The sequence below is a fragment of the Crocodylus porosus genome, unplaced genomic scaffold, assembly GCF_001723895.1.
Source record: "Crocodylus porosus isolate Cpor-Errol unplaced genomic scaffold, CroPor_comp1, whole genome shotgun sequence".
Lineage (NCBI taxonomy): Eukaryota > Metazoa > Chordata > Crocodylia > Crocodylidae > Crocodylus > Crocodylus porosus.
In genome coordinates, this window is record NW_017728931.1 from 35,600,890 (window position 1) to 35,618,747 (window position 17,858).

General features: G+C 42.8%; 1 protein-coding gene across 1 annotated transcript in view; it reads right to left on the minus strand.

The window, feature by feature from the left end:
• Positions 1-17,858, minus strand: part of LOC109315922 (serine/threonine-protein kinase WNK1-like) — a 156,257-nt gene that overhangs the window by 53,955 nt on the left and 84,444 nt on the right. The window contains exon 8 of the mRNA XM_019543883.1: positions 2,003-2,091. Within this exon, the coding sequence (XP_019399428.1) occupies positions 2,003-2,091 (89 nt within the window). The remainder of the gene's footprint in view (positions 1-2,002; positions 2,092-17,858) is intronic.

Genomic DNA, 17,858 nt, shown 5'->3' on the forward strand with positions numbered 1-17,858 from the left:
GCTATGTCAAGAAAGTGAAAGCCATGTTGGCTGATGGGATAATTTCTGATGGAAGCATGGAAATACTACAATACTATCTTGATGCATGGAGCCTCAAATGCAGAACAGGAGATAAAGATTAAGCCAGAAATCTGAAACAATGGTTGTAACAAGGAAAAAGGCAATTACAGATGGTAAAGTTAGATTTAGAGGACCACCCAGTTAAATGCTGTTGAAATTAAGCATCCTAGCTTGGCGATCAAAAGCAATGAAGAGCCTGGAGAAGAACTGGCAAGAAGCCTTTACAGAAGCACTAATGGGTTGGTGCAGGATAATTAACACACCCCAGGAAAACTAACTCAAATCTAAAGGCTTATAATCATCACAGTTGCATTTGTTATGTGCCTCTGGCCCAAAAGAAAGAGGAATTTCAACTGGATGTAAGCTACAGAAGTAGTGAATGCAAGGGCAACTGCTGGGAAATTTACGAGTAGAGTTCCAAGTGAAAAATGGCTCTGAAGCAGTTTAAGTTAGGAGAGCAAAATGATCCATGCAGAAGAACAAGGCTGATGTAGTCCGAAAATGTAACAAGGATATGCAAGGACAGGACACCACACACAAACGTCAAAGATGCACATATGAAAAGACCATGCAGCACAGGGAAAGCAACATAAACAACAGAAGACAAGGTGAGGAAGAAGTTACTTCAAGAGGTGGTTCTTATGAGGAAGTTACAGCAAAAAGATGGTGTGGAGTAAGGAAAAGATAGAAAGGATTAAGGTATTTCCAGAGTCAAGACGACACTGGAATCTGCAGTTCATGTCACTGCTGCTGCCGCCACCTGGAAAACACCAGTGCAAAGCATATCCACACTAGATCCCCGCAGAACGTAAACAATGATGTCAAACTATAGGTACAGTGAAGCAGAGTCACTGCTCTCCAGTGCAAAAGTTGACCAAGTCAGACTACAACTGTGAATCAATTTAGCTAACATGGGCCACAACATTATGGTCGGCAGAGAACAAGGGGCAAACACCACAGATCATCTGATCAGAATCAGGAAGTGAACCTGAAGGCAATGACAGTAGTATGGTACAGATGACTAGTGGACTAGAGTAGCTTAAAAAGCTACCAAAGTAAGAATGGGATTCATGAGTCAGAAGTACCAGCCTCTGGGTAAGCAACACCCTTTTGAGGCTGGGGAATAAAAAGGATGGTCTACAGAAGGGCTCCAAGGAGCACAGCACTTCAGCAAACAGCGTGTGGCTAAAGAGAGAGTGGCCTAATGGAAGAAACTTAGTATTAAACATTAAGACCCAGCAAGGCTAGCGCATGGGGAAAAAAATACCTAACCTAAGCAGAAACTAGATTGTGTTCCTAGTAGTAGTTGAAGGAAAACAGAGAACTAAGTATTGGAACAGCTTCACTTAAATGCTGAGAGGCATTGTGCTAATATAGGGGAAATTGTTCATAAGTCATTGTTCTACTCAGTGTAGGTAACATGGGGGAGACAACACGAAGTAGGGGGACAATGCCTAGAACACCAGAGATACAGAAAAAAAAACCAGTCCTGTCAAATCAGAGCTCAAAAAAGTAAGAAGAAACTTGAGTATGTGATCCAAGGAACCCACAGAGATTACTCCCTAACCATTTTATTGACTACACAAAAGATATTATTTGGAAATTCTCATGTATTGGCTCATATACAGGACCTGTATCCTTAATACCTTCATACATCTTCACTGCCAGCCCTTGCAAAGCCTTCTTTACAACTGTGCTAAAATGGAACCTACCAAAAGAGCAAAGTTCATAGAACTGTCACTTAGAGTCCTTAAAATGCTCGCTTCCAATAAATATGCTTTCAATAAGTATGAGGCAGATCCAGAAATCAAAGCCAGTCTTGTATATGAATATTCACAGCGAAAGAGGATAGCTTACAGGAAATCTGTAGCCTTACAGCATATTCCAGAACTTTGGTCTGTACTGAAATACAAGCTTCCAGACTATAAAAAGAGGACCATACCTTTCACCTTTGTTTTGCCGAATACATCCCTCAATTATCTCCTTCACTTCAGGAATTGCTACTTTATCGAAGCTGGCTGGCTTGACTCCCTAAAATAAAAAAAACACAGCAGTGAGAATACACAAACAGGTACACTTGAGATTAAGTTTAAAACCCCATATAGTAATGCACATTCATAAGGGCCCCAGCCAGATAAATACATATACCAGTGAAAACATCAATTTTACATATATTAATGCAAGTTGCACCAGTTTCCAGAGGAGGGAGATAGCAGCTCTCCCAGGGTGGCTCACACAGTAGGCAGCTATTACTTAAGTCTGCTACTGGTGTTGTGTACAGGAGGAAGCAGTTTGCCTTTAGCAATACAGCTAGGTCAGGTTGGACTCTTAACAGCTTAAACTAACTGGTTTAAAAACTTACACCAAGTCTTTCAGAAGCAATTTCCCCCCCCCCCCAACAGATTCAATTAAGTTGGCCCAATTTAGTGGTGAGGCATCATATGTCCACTATTATTTTTTTTAAACCAACCAAATAATATCAACTATACTACTGTAAATGTTTCAGCTATCCAATTCCAAAGCCCACTGTTCTCTAGATATCCACACACATTTTCCCTTAGTGCAAGTTCCAAAGAAGTTTGACCCATGATCCCACTATTCAGTCATTCTTTACTTATCTTTCAAAAACAGCAATGTTCCTATTCCTTCAGAACGTTAACTGAATATAGCCTGTTATTCCAAGAACATCTTTTAACTCCTAGAAAAAGGATTTGTTGCCTAGACAGGCACATAAAAATAGAGAAGGAAGCAAGCATTATGTGCCCCTGCATCTGTATAATGCATTCCTATATGCTGAACTAAAACAGACTTAAAACAGATGCTGTCATTTCCTATAATGCGTCCAACATGGTTAAGCAGAACAATTTTGGCATAGTAAAGAACTGTCTTTTAGACGGTGTCTGACCAGATGGGTGACTTCATTTGTTCACTGTGCAGAATATTCAGACTTTGCTGTACATTTGCCCCTTCAAAATACAAGGAAGGCTGATACAGAAAAATGGTCCTGTTGTGTGATATAAATAGCTCTTCAGCAATACAGGACAATCCATTTTCAGTATATTATAGAATGCTGAGGAGAAACTAAGTATGATCACTTGTCAAAGATGCACTCTCCTCATACCAATAGACTATAGGGGCCATGAACATTAGCAGGCTGTGAAATTGTTACACGTACACATACCCAACAAAAAACCCAAAAAACAAAAAAAACCCAAACAAAGAAGAACCAAACCCCCCCAAAAACCCAATCCCACCAAAAAAACCCCAAAAAAATAAAATCAGCCAATGAAGGGCTGAACTTCACTATGTACTATTATCAACTGTCTTTGGCATAAGTTTCACTTTATACAGTCTTCATTTCAACTTGGTGCCCAGGACAGCAGTACACCAAGTGAAAAAGGCAGCAGCCATCCCTGTTTATTCATGGTCAGTAATCTCAAATCTCATTTTGCAGCCAACCACACTGAACTGAAATTCAGTAAGCAAATCTTTAATTTATGGTGCCAGCCACCTTCAGTATCTCTATGACTGAAGCATCTAAGCCTGCAACACAGACAATGAGAAAAAGCAAGAGCCAACACTGAAGTTGCTGGCAGGGACCAGAGCCAGAAGTCATACTTCAAACCTACAACATTTTGGGTCCCAGTTAACTGTTTCTCTCCCATGTTTAATAGCAACAAGGGCAGGCATGTTAAACATAGTCCACAGGCCAGATCTGGCCTGCAGACTTTTGCCCTAGCTCTTGCTGCAGAAAGCCCCACCACCACAGCTAAATCTGGGTCTCTGGCCAGTCTATGGTAGGACTGTCACCTTTGGGCTGCTGGGGCTGCACACACTGTGGCAGCTGAGGCACTGACTGCAGCCACAGGAAGCCACAACACTGCTGCTAGGACTACCACCACGACCAAAACTAGAGGCCTCTAGCCATGGTGGTGAAGCTTCCACCCACAGGTTTGCCACCACAGGAAGCCTCTCTACCATGGCCAGTGGCAGGACTTCCCCTCTGGTGATGCTGTGGCTGCCCACACCCCACCTTGCCCTGGCATGCTGATCGCTGCTGGAAGAAAGCAAAGGTGGAGAGCCCTGAACCACAGCATTCAAGCCAACAGTCTACCATTTAAAGTGAGAGGGAGTATTTTTAGCACGGATTCCAAAACGAAGGATTTTTTTTTTTGACCTTCTAAATGTTGCCCGTCTATTTTCCAGGAGAGCTCACCCAGGTGGTGCAGTCCATGTCTATCCCCATAGCACTTTGCATGGGGCTGAGCCCCACCCAGGGCAGCCCTGTGCTGCTCCAGTCCTGGTCAGAGCGCACAGCTTCTGGTAGGATCTCAGTGTAGCTGCTGCTTGGTTCCCCACACCTCCAGCAGCAGCTCCTCCTCTTGCTCCTGCTGTGCCACTCTAGGCCAGCAGGAAGCTTCTGCTGGGATGTTCCTGCCCTGGCACACGGGACTCCGACTCCAGCTTCCAGCTGCCTTCCATCTACTCGGTGGCTCGCATCAGGAAGGCAGAGTGGGTGGATGGCCAGGAGCTAGAGTCAGAGCCCCACACATTGGGGCAGGAGCCACCCAACTCAAGAGGTGCAGCAGGAACAGGAGGGCAGAGCTGCTACTGGATGCAAGAAAAGCTGAGCAACAGCTACACTAGAAGCAGCCCTGCTGGAAGCTGTACACTGTGGTTGGGGCGTGTGGTGCAGGCTGGAGCACAGTATGGGTTGGAGTGCAGCACAGACTCATCTCCATGCAGAGCACTGCGGGGGCAGCTGCAGCCCAAATCTAAATCAATTGGTAGGCGCTCCCTCACAGGCTGAATCCAATCAGCTGGCAGGCCCGATTTGGCCCATGGGCTATATTTTGCCCACCCCTGCTCCAAGCTATATTCTTCCTTACAGCCTCCTGCAACTAAGATTCAAAAACTGAAAAAATGCAATACATTACAACAAAAAAGCAAGCCCTGGAGTACAGCCCCATAGTAAACATTAGCTTAATGCTTTTAAAAATGTTTTTGAACATAAGACTTTCAGAGGCCAATGCCTCTGTCGATAAGACAGACCAATGTTCGTAAGAATGAATTTGATACAACAGCCTGGCATGCAAAGTCTTCCAGCAGGACATTAAGCAGCACTATACGATGCTGCAAGAGATACTCAAGGCAGCTAATTTTTAACCTTTACCTTCTACTTCAAATTCCTGGTGCATTTTTTTTCCCCCCCCGTTTGTGATCATATTACTTCTTAAGTGTCAACTCTTGTCAAGGCTAAATTATGGTCCAGCTTAAATTAAGACCAGGCATTCAGATTCACATCTAAGATGGTTACTTCGACTACACGGTCTCTGGTGTAGATTTGTAACCAAGTCCACAGACGGGGTAAATTACGTTCTAGCACAAAGAACTCGTAAAATATAACCTGAGCTGTAACATGGCAACAGTCCACTCCAGTTTATGCACCAACAACAGTGGCAATGAAATGTCTCATCTGAGACTGTATACATACTATAAAAAGGAATATAAACCAGACTACACTATAAGGTCAAGGAAACTAGCAGGAGAATTTCCTCATTTGATGATACATCATCACATGCATCATGCTTGCAGTGGCATCAGATCTGAAAAAGCACAGAGGCAAGAAGAGAAGGCCCACAGCCAGAAGACCCCAGACTGCTGTTCTCCCATTCCAGGAAGGATTAAATACAATACTCATAGTCTGTTCAGGTGCTTTCTTCAGGGCACTGCTTTAGCTACACTAAAATCTTTGTTAAACTCCCCAAATAAGAGTGCAACAAAAATGCGATCTACTTTTATCCTACAGCCAGAGCTTCCCTGCTCTTATTTGCTCAGGCCAAGAAGAGGAGCAAAAAAGGGAGACACCAACATGCCCCGACCAATTCATTCAAGTTGTGAATAACCACACAATCTCCCAGTAATCCTACCCGGGGGGTGGGGAGGACGACACGGGACAGAAAAGGACACTCAGAACATACTTCGCTACTAAAAGTCATGCTATACAGTAGAGTGTCATGTGTTTGGCAGATCCTACCTCTCAGCCTTCCCCAAGCCTGCTAGGAAGCATCAGGAGACAGCAGTGAAGAAAAAAAAAGGGAAAAACCAACTGCATTTCTTAGAAGCTACCAGTTCCACTTCTCAGTGGCAGTAAGAATACTCCACCCCCCCTTGTCCCCTACCCCTTCCCTTCCTCTCTCTGCTCAGCAGAACCTCCCTTCTTCTCCCTTCCTTGCACATCTCTACTTACTCCCTGGATGAAGGGAGACCTGCCAGCCACTTGGGCTGTCCCAGATCCTCCTGCCCTGCTCCAGCCAAAGCTGCAGAGAGCAGCTCTGTGAGAAGTCAGGCTTGGCCAGGGACAGCAATGGCACATGCATTCCCCACTCCATGTCTGCTCCTGGGTTGCCAGAGAACCCACCCACCACTGCCATTATCCCCAGCTGAACCCAACTCCTCAAGCAGTTGGTTGGAGAAGGGAAGGAGTGGCTATGGAGCAGTCCCCCCTGCCCCGGTCAGCCAGGGACAGTGGCAGCAACAGCTAGGAGAAGGGAGAAAGGGAGGGGTGGGGAGGTGCCACTGAGCAGTGGAGGGAAGGGAGAGGTGGATGCTTACCTGCTTCAAGGACTTAAAATTCCCTGGCTGCTGCTCCCACAGCAGTCCAGAAGTGGGTGCAACCACACTGCTTCACCCCCCTGGATCTGCCCCATACCGACACTTGTATATCGTTCTTTTGTTAGCTGTAGTAAAGCGTCCTTGCACACAGCAGATTTAAGAAGAACAATGTATGCTTGACATCTGCTCTAGGCATATAGAAGTCTTTTTGGGAGGATATCAACATTTTAACTGTTCCGCTTTAAATACTGCTAGTCCCTGGTTACCAGAAGTTACCTCATCTTAAGAAGCAGCCAAAACAAAATCAACATTCTGTTCACTCCAAACATTGCAACCCCAAGGTCAGCAGCCTTTCAGAGAAGCAAGCCACCCCACGTCACCTAACCACCACTGGAGACCACCCCCCCCCACCCTCTGCAACTCTCTTAAGCAGGCACAATAGCTTAGGCACTGTGAAGTTGCGCACTGCTAACACCCATCCAAAGGCAATGGGGAGGGCCGAATTCAGTAGTGATGGTAAGCAGCACCTGCCATGGAGAGAAGTAAGGTAGGCCACACTTCAAAGGAGTGGGGAGTGGGAGTCAGCAGCACTGCACAGGGCAGAAAAGAGGGATGCACTGAACCAAGCTGCATTCTGCTGACTCCCCACACTGGTGTAGGCCAAATCCAGCCCATGGGCTGTAGACTACCAACTCCTAGTCTAACCTGTTCTAACAGCTACTCAGAACAGCTCAGAAAGTGAACAAAGAGTAAAATACAGGCAGTCCTCAGCTTACAAAGTTTTGAGTTGCAAAGTTTTGCACTTACAACTTTTATAAATTGACACCCCATTTCAACTTTCTGACGTCAGTTTCAACTTTACAAACACTTTGATCTGACGTGACACGGCACCAGCAATCAATATCACCGCGTTGCCCATCTCCCTGGAGAATCTGTCCAAAACTTCCTTGGACACTTTAAGAAAGCAGACAAGGCTCCAGAAAAACCTGAAGCCAAGACTCCTGAGAAGACTCCAGCCAAGAACCCTTCAAAAAGTCCAGCAAAGTCACCTCAAAGAAGTCCTTCCAAATCAATACGATAGCTACAGTTAATGTATTTATATCATAAACAGCTATGTTACTCATTTATAAAATCAAGTACAAAATTCTCGGTTATTTTTGGTGAAAATAGGGTATCAGGCCTTGTTTCAGGAACTTGTCCCCCCTTTATAACATTGTTTTGTATGGGGAAAAAATTGGTTCCGAGTTACAATGTTTTGACTTAAGATGCCGTTTTCAGGAACCAATTGTGTTGCAAGTCCAAGGACTGCCTGTATGTAAACAGAAGGTTGCTGGAGGTATAGTAGAATATTAATGAGTCAGAAGTCATTTATGTTTATAATTATCTATATGCTGTGTTGAAGAGCTGTTTAAAAACTTAAAAATATCAAACTGGATATTTCAAATCTGTCTTTCACAACAGTTGAACAAATCACATATACCAAATATAGCCTCTCTGACTGACCCCCATTCTTTCAAAAGTCCCCAAACAAGAGTGCAACAAAATTAATCCACTGCTAGGGTGGATTAAAAAAAAACAAAACACAAAAAACCAAAAAACCCCCCAATGATTTAAAAAAATCAAATCATATTTTATTTAAATCAAGCTTTATTTAATTTTTTGTTGAGATGCTTTTCAAAAAAATAAAGATAGTTTTAAATTAAGGTATGTTAAAGCTCAAAGATATCATCATGGAATAGGGATTATAACTTCTAATTATATACTGTTTGAGAGAATTTATTCATGTAACCTTTTTAGAAAAGCTTTATAAACAGGTCACATCAGGCCATGGACTATATTAGGGGCCCAATCTTATGGGATTCCCCCAGAGGCTCCTCTATAGATTAGTAAAGATTAAAGAACACCACCCTACCTAATGGGACTCAGTGCTCAGTCTGGAAGATCCCATTAAGCATCTCTGTGATGCTTAGCTTCAGTTCTCAAACTGTGGATTTGCGTCTCCAGAGATGACAGGCAGACAAGGGTTCTTTATGTAGATGTGATATTTTATTAGACGAACTAAACAGTTGGAAAAATTGTTCTTTGCAAGCTTTTGGGCACAAACACCATTCTTCAGCCATAGGAAGAATTTATCAGAGATAACATCCTTGTTAACAGCAGTTATGTGGAGATGAGACAACAGACCTGAAAACCTACCCATCAGCCCTATTGTCTCTCTGCAAGTTTGTGTACACACAATCAAGCCCTTACTTTTCTCTAGAACTGCAAAATTTCAAGAAGTTAAATGAATAAAGGATATCAAAACAAGAATGCACTTCTTGTAGAAAAAATGATTTTAAAAAGATTCAATTTAAATGAAATCCACCTTGCCAAATGCCCATTTGAAACCAGTGTGTTGCATCTCTGCACATAATTTTACGCTAGAGCACAAGTTATTGTTTATTAGTTGTACCACCACACTTACATCCAGGAAGTATGCAACTTCCTTTACTGTTTTAAAAATATATCACTAGTTACATAAGAGCATGTACAAGCGCTCAGTGCTGAATGAGTCTGACCAAATTAAGAAAGAGGTAAACTAGAGGTCTCATATGAGGGCTGCTTTGTTTGGATCTAAATGCTATTCAAGTCTCTCTGAATTCTTCTACTACATTCCACTAAAAAAGGCAAAGTATAATCTGTGCAAAATGAATGGCTAGCTAAGTTATTATTTCAATAAAAACTATTCTTGACAATTAGTTTTAAAGGTTGTATGTCCCATAACCTTCAATGCATAACCCTCACTCAAGAGTTGTTACTCAGAGCCAAATCACATCTCCATGCTAGGCACAAAGTGAAGTAAAACCTCCGTTTTCAGACTCAATTTTTGACATTCCCAAATTCTTGCTCTACTTAAAAAAGGAACTTGGTTCTTCTTTAAAAAAAAGTAATGCTTTCAACTGTTTAACACACTGAACAGTTTACATAAATGCAGACTAAGTTCACGAGACTCCATCCGTAAAGGGTCTTGACCCATCTACAACTACATCCATCATTCAACCTATGTTCATCTATTGAGTACATTTGAAATTCTAACTTACCTCTTTAGCGCAGTCCTTGTGAGAGCAACAGCAGCAGTGGGAATTAACTATGACAAATACAGGGCAAATCTCTCTCTTTGTAATATCCATTGGAGGAAAGATAGGCATCAGAAAGAAACAAAAAGGTATAAGAAAACTCCAATATGGGAGTTTAAGCTGAAGATTTAACGCACCGCAGAAGGAAAACAGACATAGAAGTTAGAAGGGAGCATTGTTCCCTGATTGACAAGACTTGTACTTCCCCAAGTTCTGTACATGAGTCTGCAAAACTCCAGACACTTATCTGCTTGCTCTGCCTCAAATCTCTGAATAGCAAGGAAATGCTAAGCAACAAGTACTACTGCTCCTCCTCTTTCCCCCAACTGTGGACACAAACAGGGCTTGGCAAAACAATGATCTTAACTTGCATAGTCCCACCTTCCCCATTCTCCACCCACTTTTGCTGCCAGTTCCAAGTTCAAAACAGTTTGGCGAAACTCCCACAACATCAAATACTACTGAAATGAAAGGAAAAGATTAAATACTTTGTGTAACACCTAAACCAAAAGTTGACTGGGACTAATTTATTCAGAACAGACATGGAGCTATAAGCATTCTGTCTACATACTCAGGTCTATTATTACAGCATGGTTCTAGCTCAATAAGCAACTCTGGTCCTTTCCTGAGTATTATATTTATTGTTTCCTGAACAATTAACACATCTGTCACTCCTTTTCCCTGAAGATCGGGGACCACATGATTAGATAACAAGGAATTGTCCAAATTGCCCTGGAATCCTCAAGATGCCTATATTTAACCACAATATTTTACTCCCTTCTCTCTTCATTCCCCAAGACTCAAACATTTGTTACCCAATTTCAGATAGGCATTATGAATCAGATAATTAATAAATATCCAAGTTCCTTAAGATTCTAAAATGCAGCATCATTAATCCATATAGTTTAAGATCTTGGAACAGCTATAATGAAGATTCCTCAGAGTCCTGAGACTGTATCAAATTAACAGTAATTCTACTAGATAGAATTTAAAAATTCTCAGTTGTTCACTGACCACCACTAAATTAAGACCTGAAGTAAGTATTAGTCAGTGAAAAGTAAGTCTCATGCAACTGAATGACTACTTTAGAAGCTATTAAGCCCACCTCACATCAAACTCTTCTTGGTACTCTTTACTCACTGAAAGCACCACAAATACATGCAAATACAAGTACATTGCTGCATTTAGATCTAGTAGCACATTCTAAGATAGCTCACTAAAAAGGCTTACTTTATGAACAAATCAGTGGAAAACCAATTTAAAGCGTTATTTACTATATTGTTGCACTGACTTGACCCTCAGTCTGATTCACACAAGTTTACGGCTGGAAGGGACTTTGTGAGATCATCAAATCCATTCACCATACTCTGGGCAGGAAAGACTGCTGGGGTCAAATAACCCCAGCAAGGTGAGCATCTGGTCTGCTTTTGAAGATTTCCCAGGTAGGTGCCTGCACCACACCTGCTGGGAGTCTTCCAGAGTCTGGTCTTACAAACCATGAAGAAGTTTTTCTCCTCGTGTCCAGTCTTTAACCTTTTTCTGGAGTTGAGCACTGTGGCTCCTGGTTTTCACCTGGGGCACTTTGGTAAATAGTTGTTCACCTTGCCCCTGATATACTTGTAAGTTGCCACCAAATCCCCCCAAAGTCGTCTCTTTTCTTGACTGAACAGCCTCACATCTGTCAGCCTTTCCTTGAATGGCTTGCTCTTTGGGCCTGTAATCATGAGTGGCTCTCCTCTGGACTCTCTCAAGCTTCTCCAAATCCTTCTTGAAGTGTGGTGCCCAAAACGACACAGTACCCCAGCTGCAGCCTCACCAGTGCCAAGTAGAGCAGGAGAATAACTTCCTTAGTTTTGCTTGAGATGCATCAGTCGATGCATGCCAGCATATTGTTTGCTCTGCTAACTGTAGCATCACACTAGCTTATGTACAATATACTTGAAATGAATGAGCCACTAAAAAAAGTGAATAATCAGCTACTTTTAAACAGCCTGCTGTCACAATATCCTGCAACTTGAAACTGAATAACTCAGGCCACTGACAGATGCGAAAGACACCAGTGCTTTACTAGAAGAGGCACTGCCTTAGTTTGATCCGGCTCACCCAAACATCTGTATAGATCGGGCACTTCAGCAGGTCTTTCTGGCGTTTTTACCTAAAGCCGATTCAATCAGTTATTAGATAAAAGCACCCAAAAGACCTGCTGAAGCACTGATCTATACAGATGTTTGGGCGAGCTGGGTCAAACTAATACAATACCTCTTCTGGGCATGTGCTCAGCTCAGTGTGGGGTGGCATGCTGACCTGAATGTTAAGTGCCGTTTGTTTTTTCCCCACATCTGTAAGCAGCCTCAATGACAAGTCATGCTAACGTAAATTTTTTCTTTGGTAGAGCTTAATGCAATACCTGTTTCTGAAATCAAAACAAGGAATGAGATTCTGTTCTTGTTTAAATAAGCTTATTTCCTTTAATTCTGGCTTAATTTTCCTGGCACAGTACAAGTTGTACAGCGTATTTTATTTGTTTCAACTTCTCAACCCCGTACCTAACCAGAGTGCCTACTTTACTCAAGTACATGAAGTACATGGCCCAAAAGGAATTTTAATGTAACCATTTAATCTTCTCAAACATAACATTCGGACTTGGTCACTGATTCTATTAGCCTCTGGACTGCAAAGTCAAATTACACAAACAAGGTAATTATTTTTTTTCCTTTTGTTTGGCTGTTAAGATGCCAGTTTAAGCCAGATCTGGGCTGCTATAACTATTAAGGAATTTAAAATGGAACCTATGGAAAAAACATGCAACTAAACCCTCATCCAACTAAAAGGCCCCCTAAGGCAACTCTATGCAAGGCAATTAGATTAGTTTACCCTGTGATACACTACATAGTCTACACTTGCTATTAGTTACCTGCCCAATCTAGGAACCTATAAAACTAAACCATTTCTTAGGATACAAGTGCAACAGATCAGCAAGGAAAAAGAAGATAAGCCAAAGAACTCTGATGGGCTCTCCAGAAACAGACCTTTGCATTATGCTCTTTCCTGGATACTGGCAGAAAACGCTTTAAAACAGAGGTTCATATGTGCAATGACTGTCTCCAAATCTCCTTTATCCTTATGCTGGTCCAATCCAGCTCCAATAATCACCATTAGAAAAAAAAATTTGAACCGTAACATTAACATGCAGAGAAAAAGAACTGACTGACCTTTCTTCTTCTCCTAGTAACTTGCATAAATTTGTAATTTACCAGAACAGTCAGTGTTTCAGCCTCTGCCTCAAAAGTTTTATGAACTCTTCCACATGCCCCCCCAATCTCCATAAACACACAACCTTGCCAATGCACCTTGTGTTTGACTGCATCCCCAGCTCAGTATACCAGTCCTAAACCCCAAATTAAGCTGCACTGAAAGAGCTTCTTATGTTTTTTCAGGTATTCGTTTCTATACTCTGCAGACTATCACTCATTCCAAATTGCGTCATTTCCCAACAGACACAGCTGGAGTATATGACAAACATGACCATTAGTGAGACTACATGAAAGATGGTATAATACCGATTTTCATTCCGGCAAGTTCTATTTATAACTTTAGGCAGGCAAGATTTTTTTTTGGTAGATGCAATTAGACCAAATGAATAGTTAGAAAAAAAGTTCTTTGTAAGCTTTCAGGCGCAATCACCCTTCTTTAGGCATAGGGAGTCTCTGCTGCTCTAAGTCTCTAAGGAATGAGAGAAGCTAAAAAAGTGTGACAGGATGTCAGTGAGAAAGTAAATAGGTGTAAATTAAGAGAACAAAAAAGGTAGAGAAGGGAAAGGAGGGGTTAAAAAAAAAAAAAAGCAAAAACTAAGTAGCATTTATATGTCGATTCACAAATTGTTACCGGTGGAAGTTCACTTCATTGTCTCTCTAACTTTAAATTTCACACTAGTATGGCATCTAGTACTCTAGGCAGACATGGCTCTTGGGGTAGATGTGATATCCGTTTGTTCTTTGCAAGCTTTGGGCACAAATGCCCTTCTTCAGGCATAGAGAGAAACTAATCCATTCTACTCCAAACAAAGTAGGTCTTCAATGCTACCAGAAAGATGCAAAATCTTTTGCCTTAAACCAATGGAAACAGAAGAACTTCCAGCCTCAAGAGACAGCCATGTCAATAAAATAGTTCTCTCATGGAAACTAACGCAGTATTTCTACCCCCCACCCCGCTTCCATTTTCTGCTTTCTTGTTTAACCTTCAAAGACTCAACTAATTATTAACACACAGGGTCAACAGGGTAGTTAGTTGCAAACAGTCATTGCAAGACAATTGTGCATATCATTCTTTAGATAAAGTATATTGATTTCTCTTGTGGACAAAAGAAAAAGATAAATGTTAAAAAAATTTAAGATTATATCTAAAGTCACTTAATTTTAAGGTGTCACTACTACATATTTACTGAAGTGAGTTTAGGAAAGCTTATGCATCTCTGATTTAGACTACAAAGTGCATCTCTATCCTGCCTCCTGCCTGACTTCAGATTAACACAGCTAACTACCTCTCCCTACTCATACTGAAGTCATAGAAGACGACATCATAAGACTCATTTTAAAATCCAAGGCTATCCAAACAAGTGTGTGCATGTGACATATCTAATTTACTCCAAGATAAGGAGAGTATCTGCTGCTTGAACGAGTGACCCTCATTAAATTTAAAGAGCTGAGATTTGATATAGGAAAACACAAATCCTATTTGGACTAATCAGAAGTGTTATTTAATTGACAGCTGTATTGCAATAGGTTACATTAAAACACTAGGCTAGCTGTTAAGTCCCTTGAAGCTTCCACTTAACTAAACAAACATTTAGCAACATACATTTATCAGAAAACTGAGGAACATCTACAGCTTAAGAATATGGTGCATCTTGGCGGAATAAAAAAAAAAAAATTGTAAAAAAGTGTGAACACACTACAAGTCCTGGAAACCCTTTTTCAGGAGAAGCTGCTTCAGGCCTTCTTGCACATTTTAAAGGAAAACTTTAATACATACTCTTTGTATAAAGAGAATTTTTAGAAGTCTTTTGGTATTTTTCCAAGTAAAATCAGGATCTGAATTCTCTGCAACTAAGGACACATTTACACCTGAATAGAGACAAACCAGTCATAGTGTACCCTCTAATAGCATCTTGTAAGACAGAGTCCTTGTCTAGTGTTCTATGTAACGTATACCCAATCCAAAACAGAGAAATATTGCAAAAGTGATGGGAGTGCCTGGCTGAGAGACAGCACAGAAATGCCTTTGGTATAGTTTTCTATATTTGCTCCACTACAAAGTTCATTACCAGAACAACCAAAGGGACTTTCTTCAGAAGGAACAGGACAACAGTGTGCACACGGTATGCGTGTCTGGAAGAGAAAACTACTGTTCCCTTGGACAAACGGACTGGTGTCCAGTGTTCACTCTTACATGGATTCCAAGGATAAAAATAGACCAGTGTAACCCTGTATTTATATACATCTAACCTTGTTTGGCATCAAAAAACTGAATGCCTCTTTTTTGCTTTTGCTTCACTGAAGCAGGCCTGTGCATAAAAACAACCCTAGTTGTTTAGAATAATTTTTAAAACGGTTTCAAAGTAAGGGGACAGGAAGACACTGATGGACATTAGTTTCAGCGCAGTGTTTAAATGTACAGAATTAAGGACTTGATTTAAAGAAAAGTAAGGTTTCGGTGACCTAGACCTACAAGCAGATCTAGATAGGCTAGTATGTTGGGCAGAACAGAACCAGATGAGGTTCAACACAGAGAAAAGCAAAGTGGTGCATGCGAAGTGGGAAGGAAGCACCCCCACCACACCTACAGGCTGGACATCGCTAAGCTGACCAGCACTACAGATGAAAGTGATCTGGGAGGTAACGACAGACCCCAGCACAAATACGAGCCGGCAATGTGATGCAGTAGCCACTAGTCTGGCATGCAATCGATGCATCTCCAGTAAATCCAAAAGAAGCGATTCTCCTGCTTTACTCAACATTGGTGCGGCTGCAGCTGGAGTAGTGTGTCCAGTTCTGGGCGCTGCACTTCAACAAGGATGTGCCAAAGCTCAAAAGAATCCAGAGAAGGGCCACCCACATGATCAGGGACTTGCATGGCAAGCCATACGAGGAGAGGCTGAGGGATCTCAGACTCTTCAGCCTAAAGAAAAGGCTGAGAGTGGAGCTGATTGCAGCTTACCACTATATCAGAGGCATACATCAGGGGCTCAGTGAACAACTGTTCACCAGGGCACCCTGAAGGAAAGCTAGAAACAACAGCCACAAACTCCTGGAAGATGGTTTCAGGTTGAACATTAAGAAAAACTTCTTTACAACTAGGGTGTCCACACTATGGAACAAGCTCCCACCAGGTGTGGTGTAATCATCCACTCTAAAGGTCTTCAAGAGAAGGCTAGATGGTCAGCTGGCTGAGGTCACCTGATCCCAGATGTCTTTCCTGATCATGCAGGGGGCTGGACCCCATGATCCTTCAGGGTCCCTTCCAGCCCTGTGATTCTACGATGATTCTAGGAGTAAAATACTCCAAAAAATTCTGGAGACAGTGACACTTGACTCCAAACTGTATTGTCTGTCTGTCTGTCACACAGCTGCAACCCTGACAGGAAAGTCATATTCAAGAACTAGTTTATACAGTAAAAACACATGGCTTAAGCATCTTCAAGAAAGCCACAGGAAGGTGCCAAAAAAAAAAAAAATACAGCTTACCAAATGGAGTCAAACTGCCCAAAATTCTATTACAGACTGTTGGCTAGCAGATTAGATCAGCAACCTCCCCAAACAGCTTTTAGCAAATGTGTTCAGGACAAAGAAAGGCTCCCATGCAATTCAAAAGCTTCACTGTAACCACCTCTCAAACAATTGTCTGATTTCCTCTGGGGTCTTGCTCTTTAATGCAACTGAAAGTTCAGAGGTTAACAACTCCAAGTGTCCTAACTTTTCCAGAAATGTGCTTAAAATACAAAACTAAAGAATTTACTTCTCGTTAAAAACATACTTTGATGTACTATGGATAGTTTCCCCTCCAAACTAAAAGGACAAATTTACACTCTTTGGGGTCTCTAAAAGTTATGATTAGAGATAATGATTTCATGCAAGACCACAGTTATAACTAGGGAACCAATTTTTTCTGTTTGCCACAGAAAAACACTAATTTTTTTCCTTTAAAGGAACATCACAGAGGCTCCCCCACAGTGAGGGAAGAGTGGGGCAGGGGCAACCAGGGGTGCTGGCAAGAATGTACAGCTGTAGGGCCCAGCTGGGAGAGCAGGACTCATCTGGAGGGGTTGGTTCCCCACTGCTGCATGTACTCCCAGGAAAGGGTTAAGTGCCAGAGGCAATCCGTTGGAGGGATAAGGGGAGACATGTACCCCTGCCCTGATTTATGCACAGGGTGGGGGAGGATGCAGGCTGCCCACTGCAGGCCCAGGACTCTGCCCTGCTGCCCTCACCCAGGGGGCCTCTGCAGCCCAGCAGCAGGGCAGAGTGTGGGAGCACAGAGCAGGGCAGGGTGGGGTGGGGAAGCTCAGGTGACACCACTACTGGGCAATCTGCACTGGCTGTGCCATCATGGCGAGGCACCCCGTGCCCACCCAGCAATAGCATGAGGGCACAACTTCCACACTGCCCCCCCAACCACCTACTCCCCTCCCAGCTGCTGACAGGCAGGCAGGGGGCATATCACCATGGAGCTGCAGCTGGCGCAGGGGTCCTGGCCACAAGGGCGGCACTACTGAGCCTCCTCACCCCACTCTGCCCTCTTGTGTTGGGTCCCACTGGCTGACCTATGGAGGCCCATGGCGGGGAGGGGAAGAGCAGAGCAGGGCAGGGCAGGGAACCCCAAGCCCCACAGTGGGCAGCCAGAAGCCATCTTCTCACAAAAGGGCGGGGTTCTGTGCTCAGCTCCAGCTGCAGTAGCAGCTGGGGTCTGGGCACTGCTGGCCAGCTGCAGCTGGCACCTATGGAACAAGGAGGAGACAGGATGGTCCCATAGCCCTGGTAGCTGGGGGCCCCCTCCACTGGGGGGGGGGGG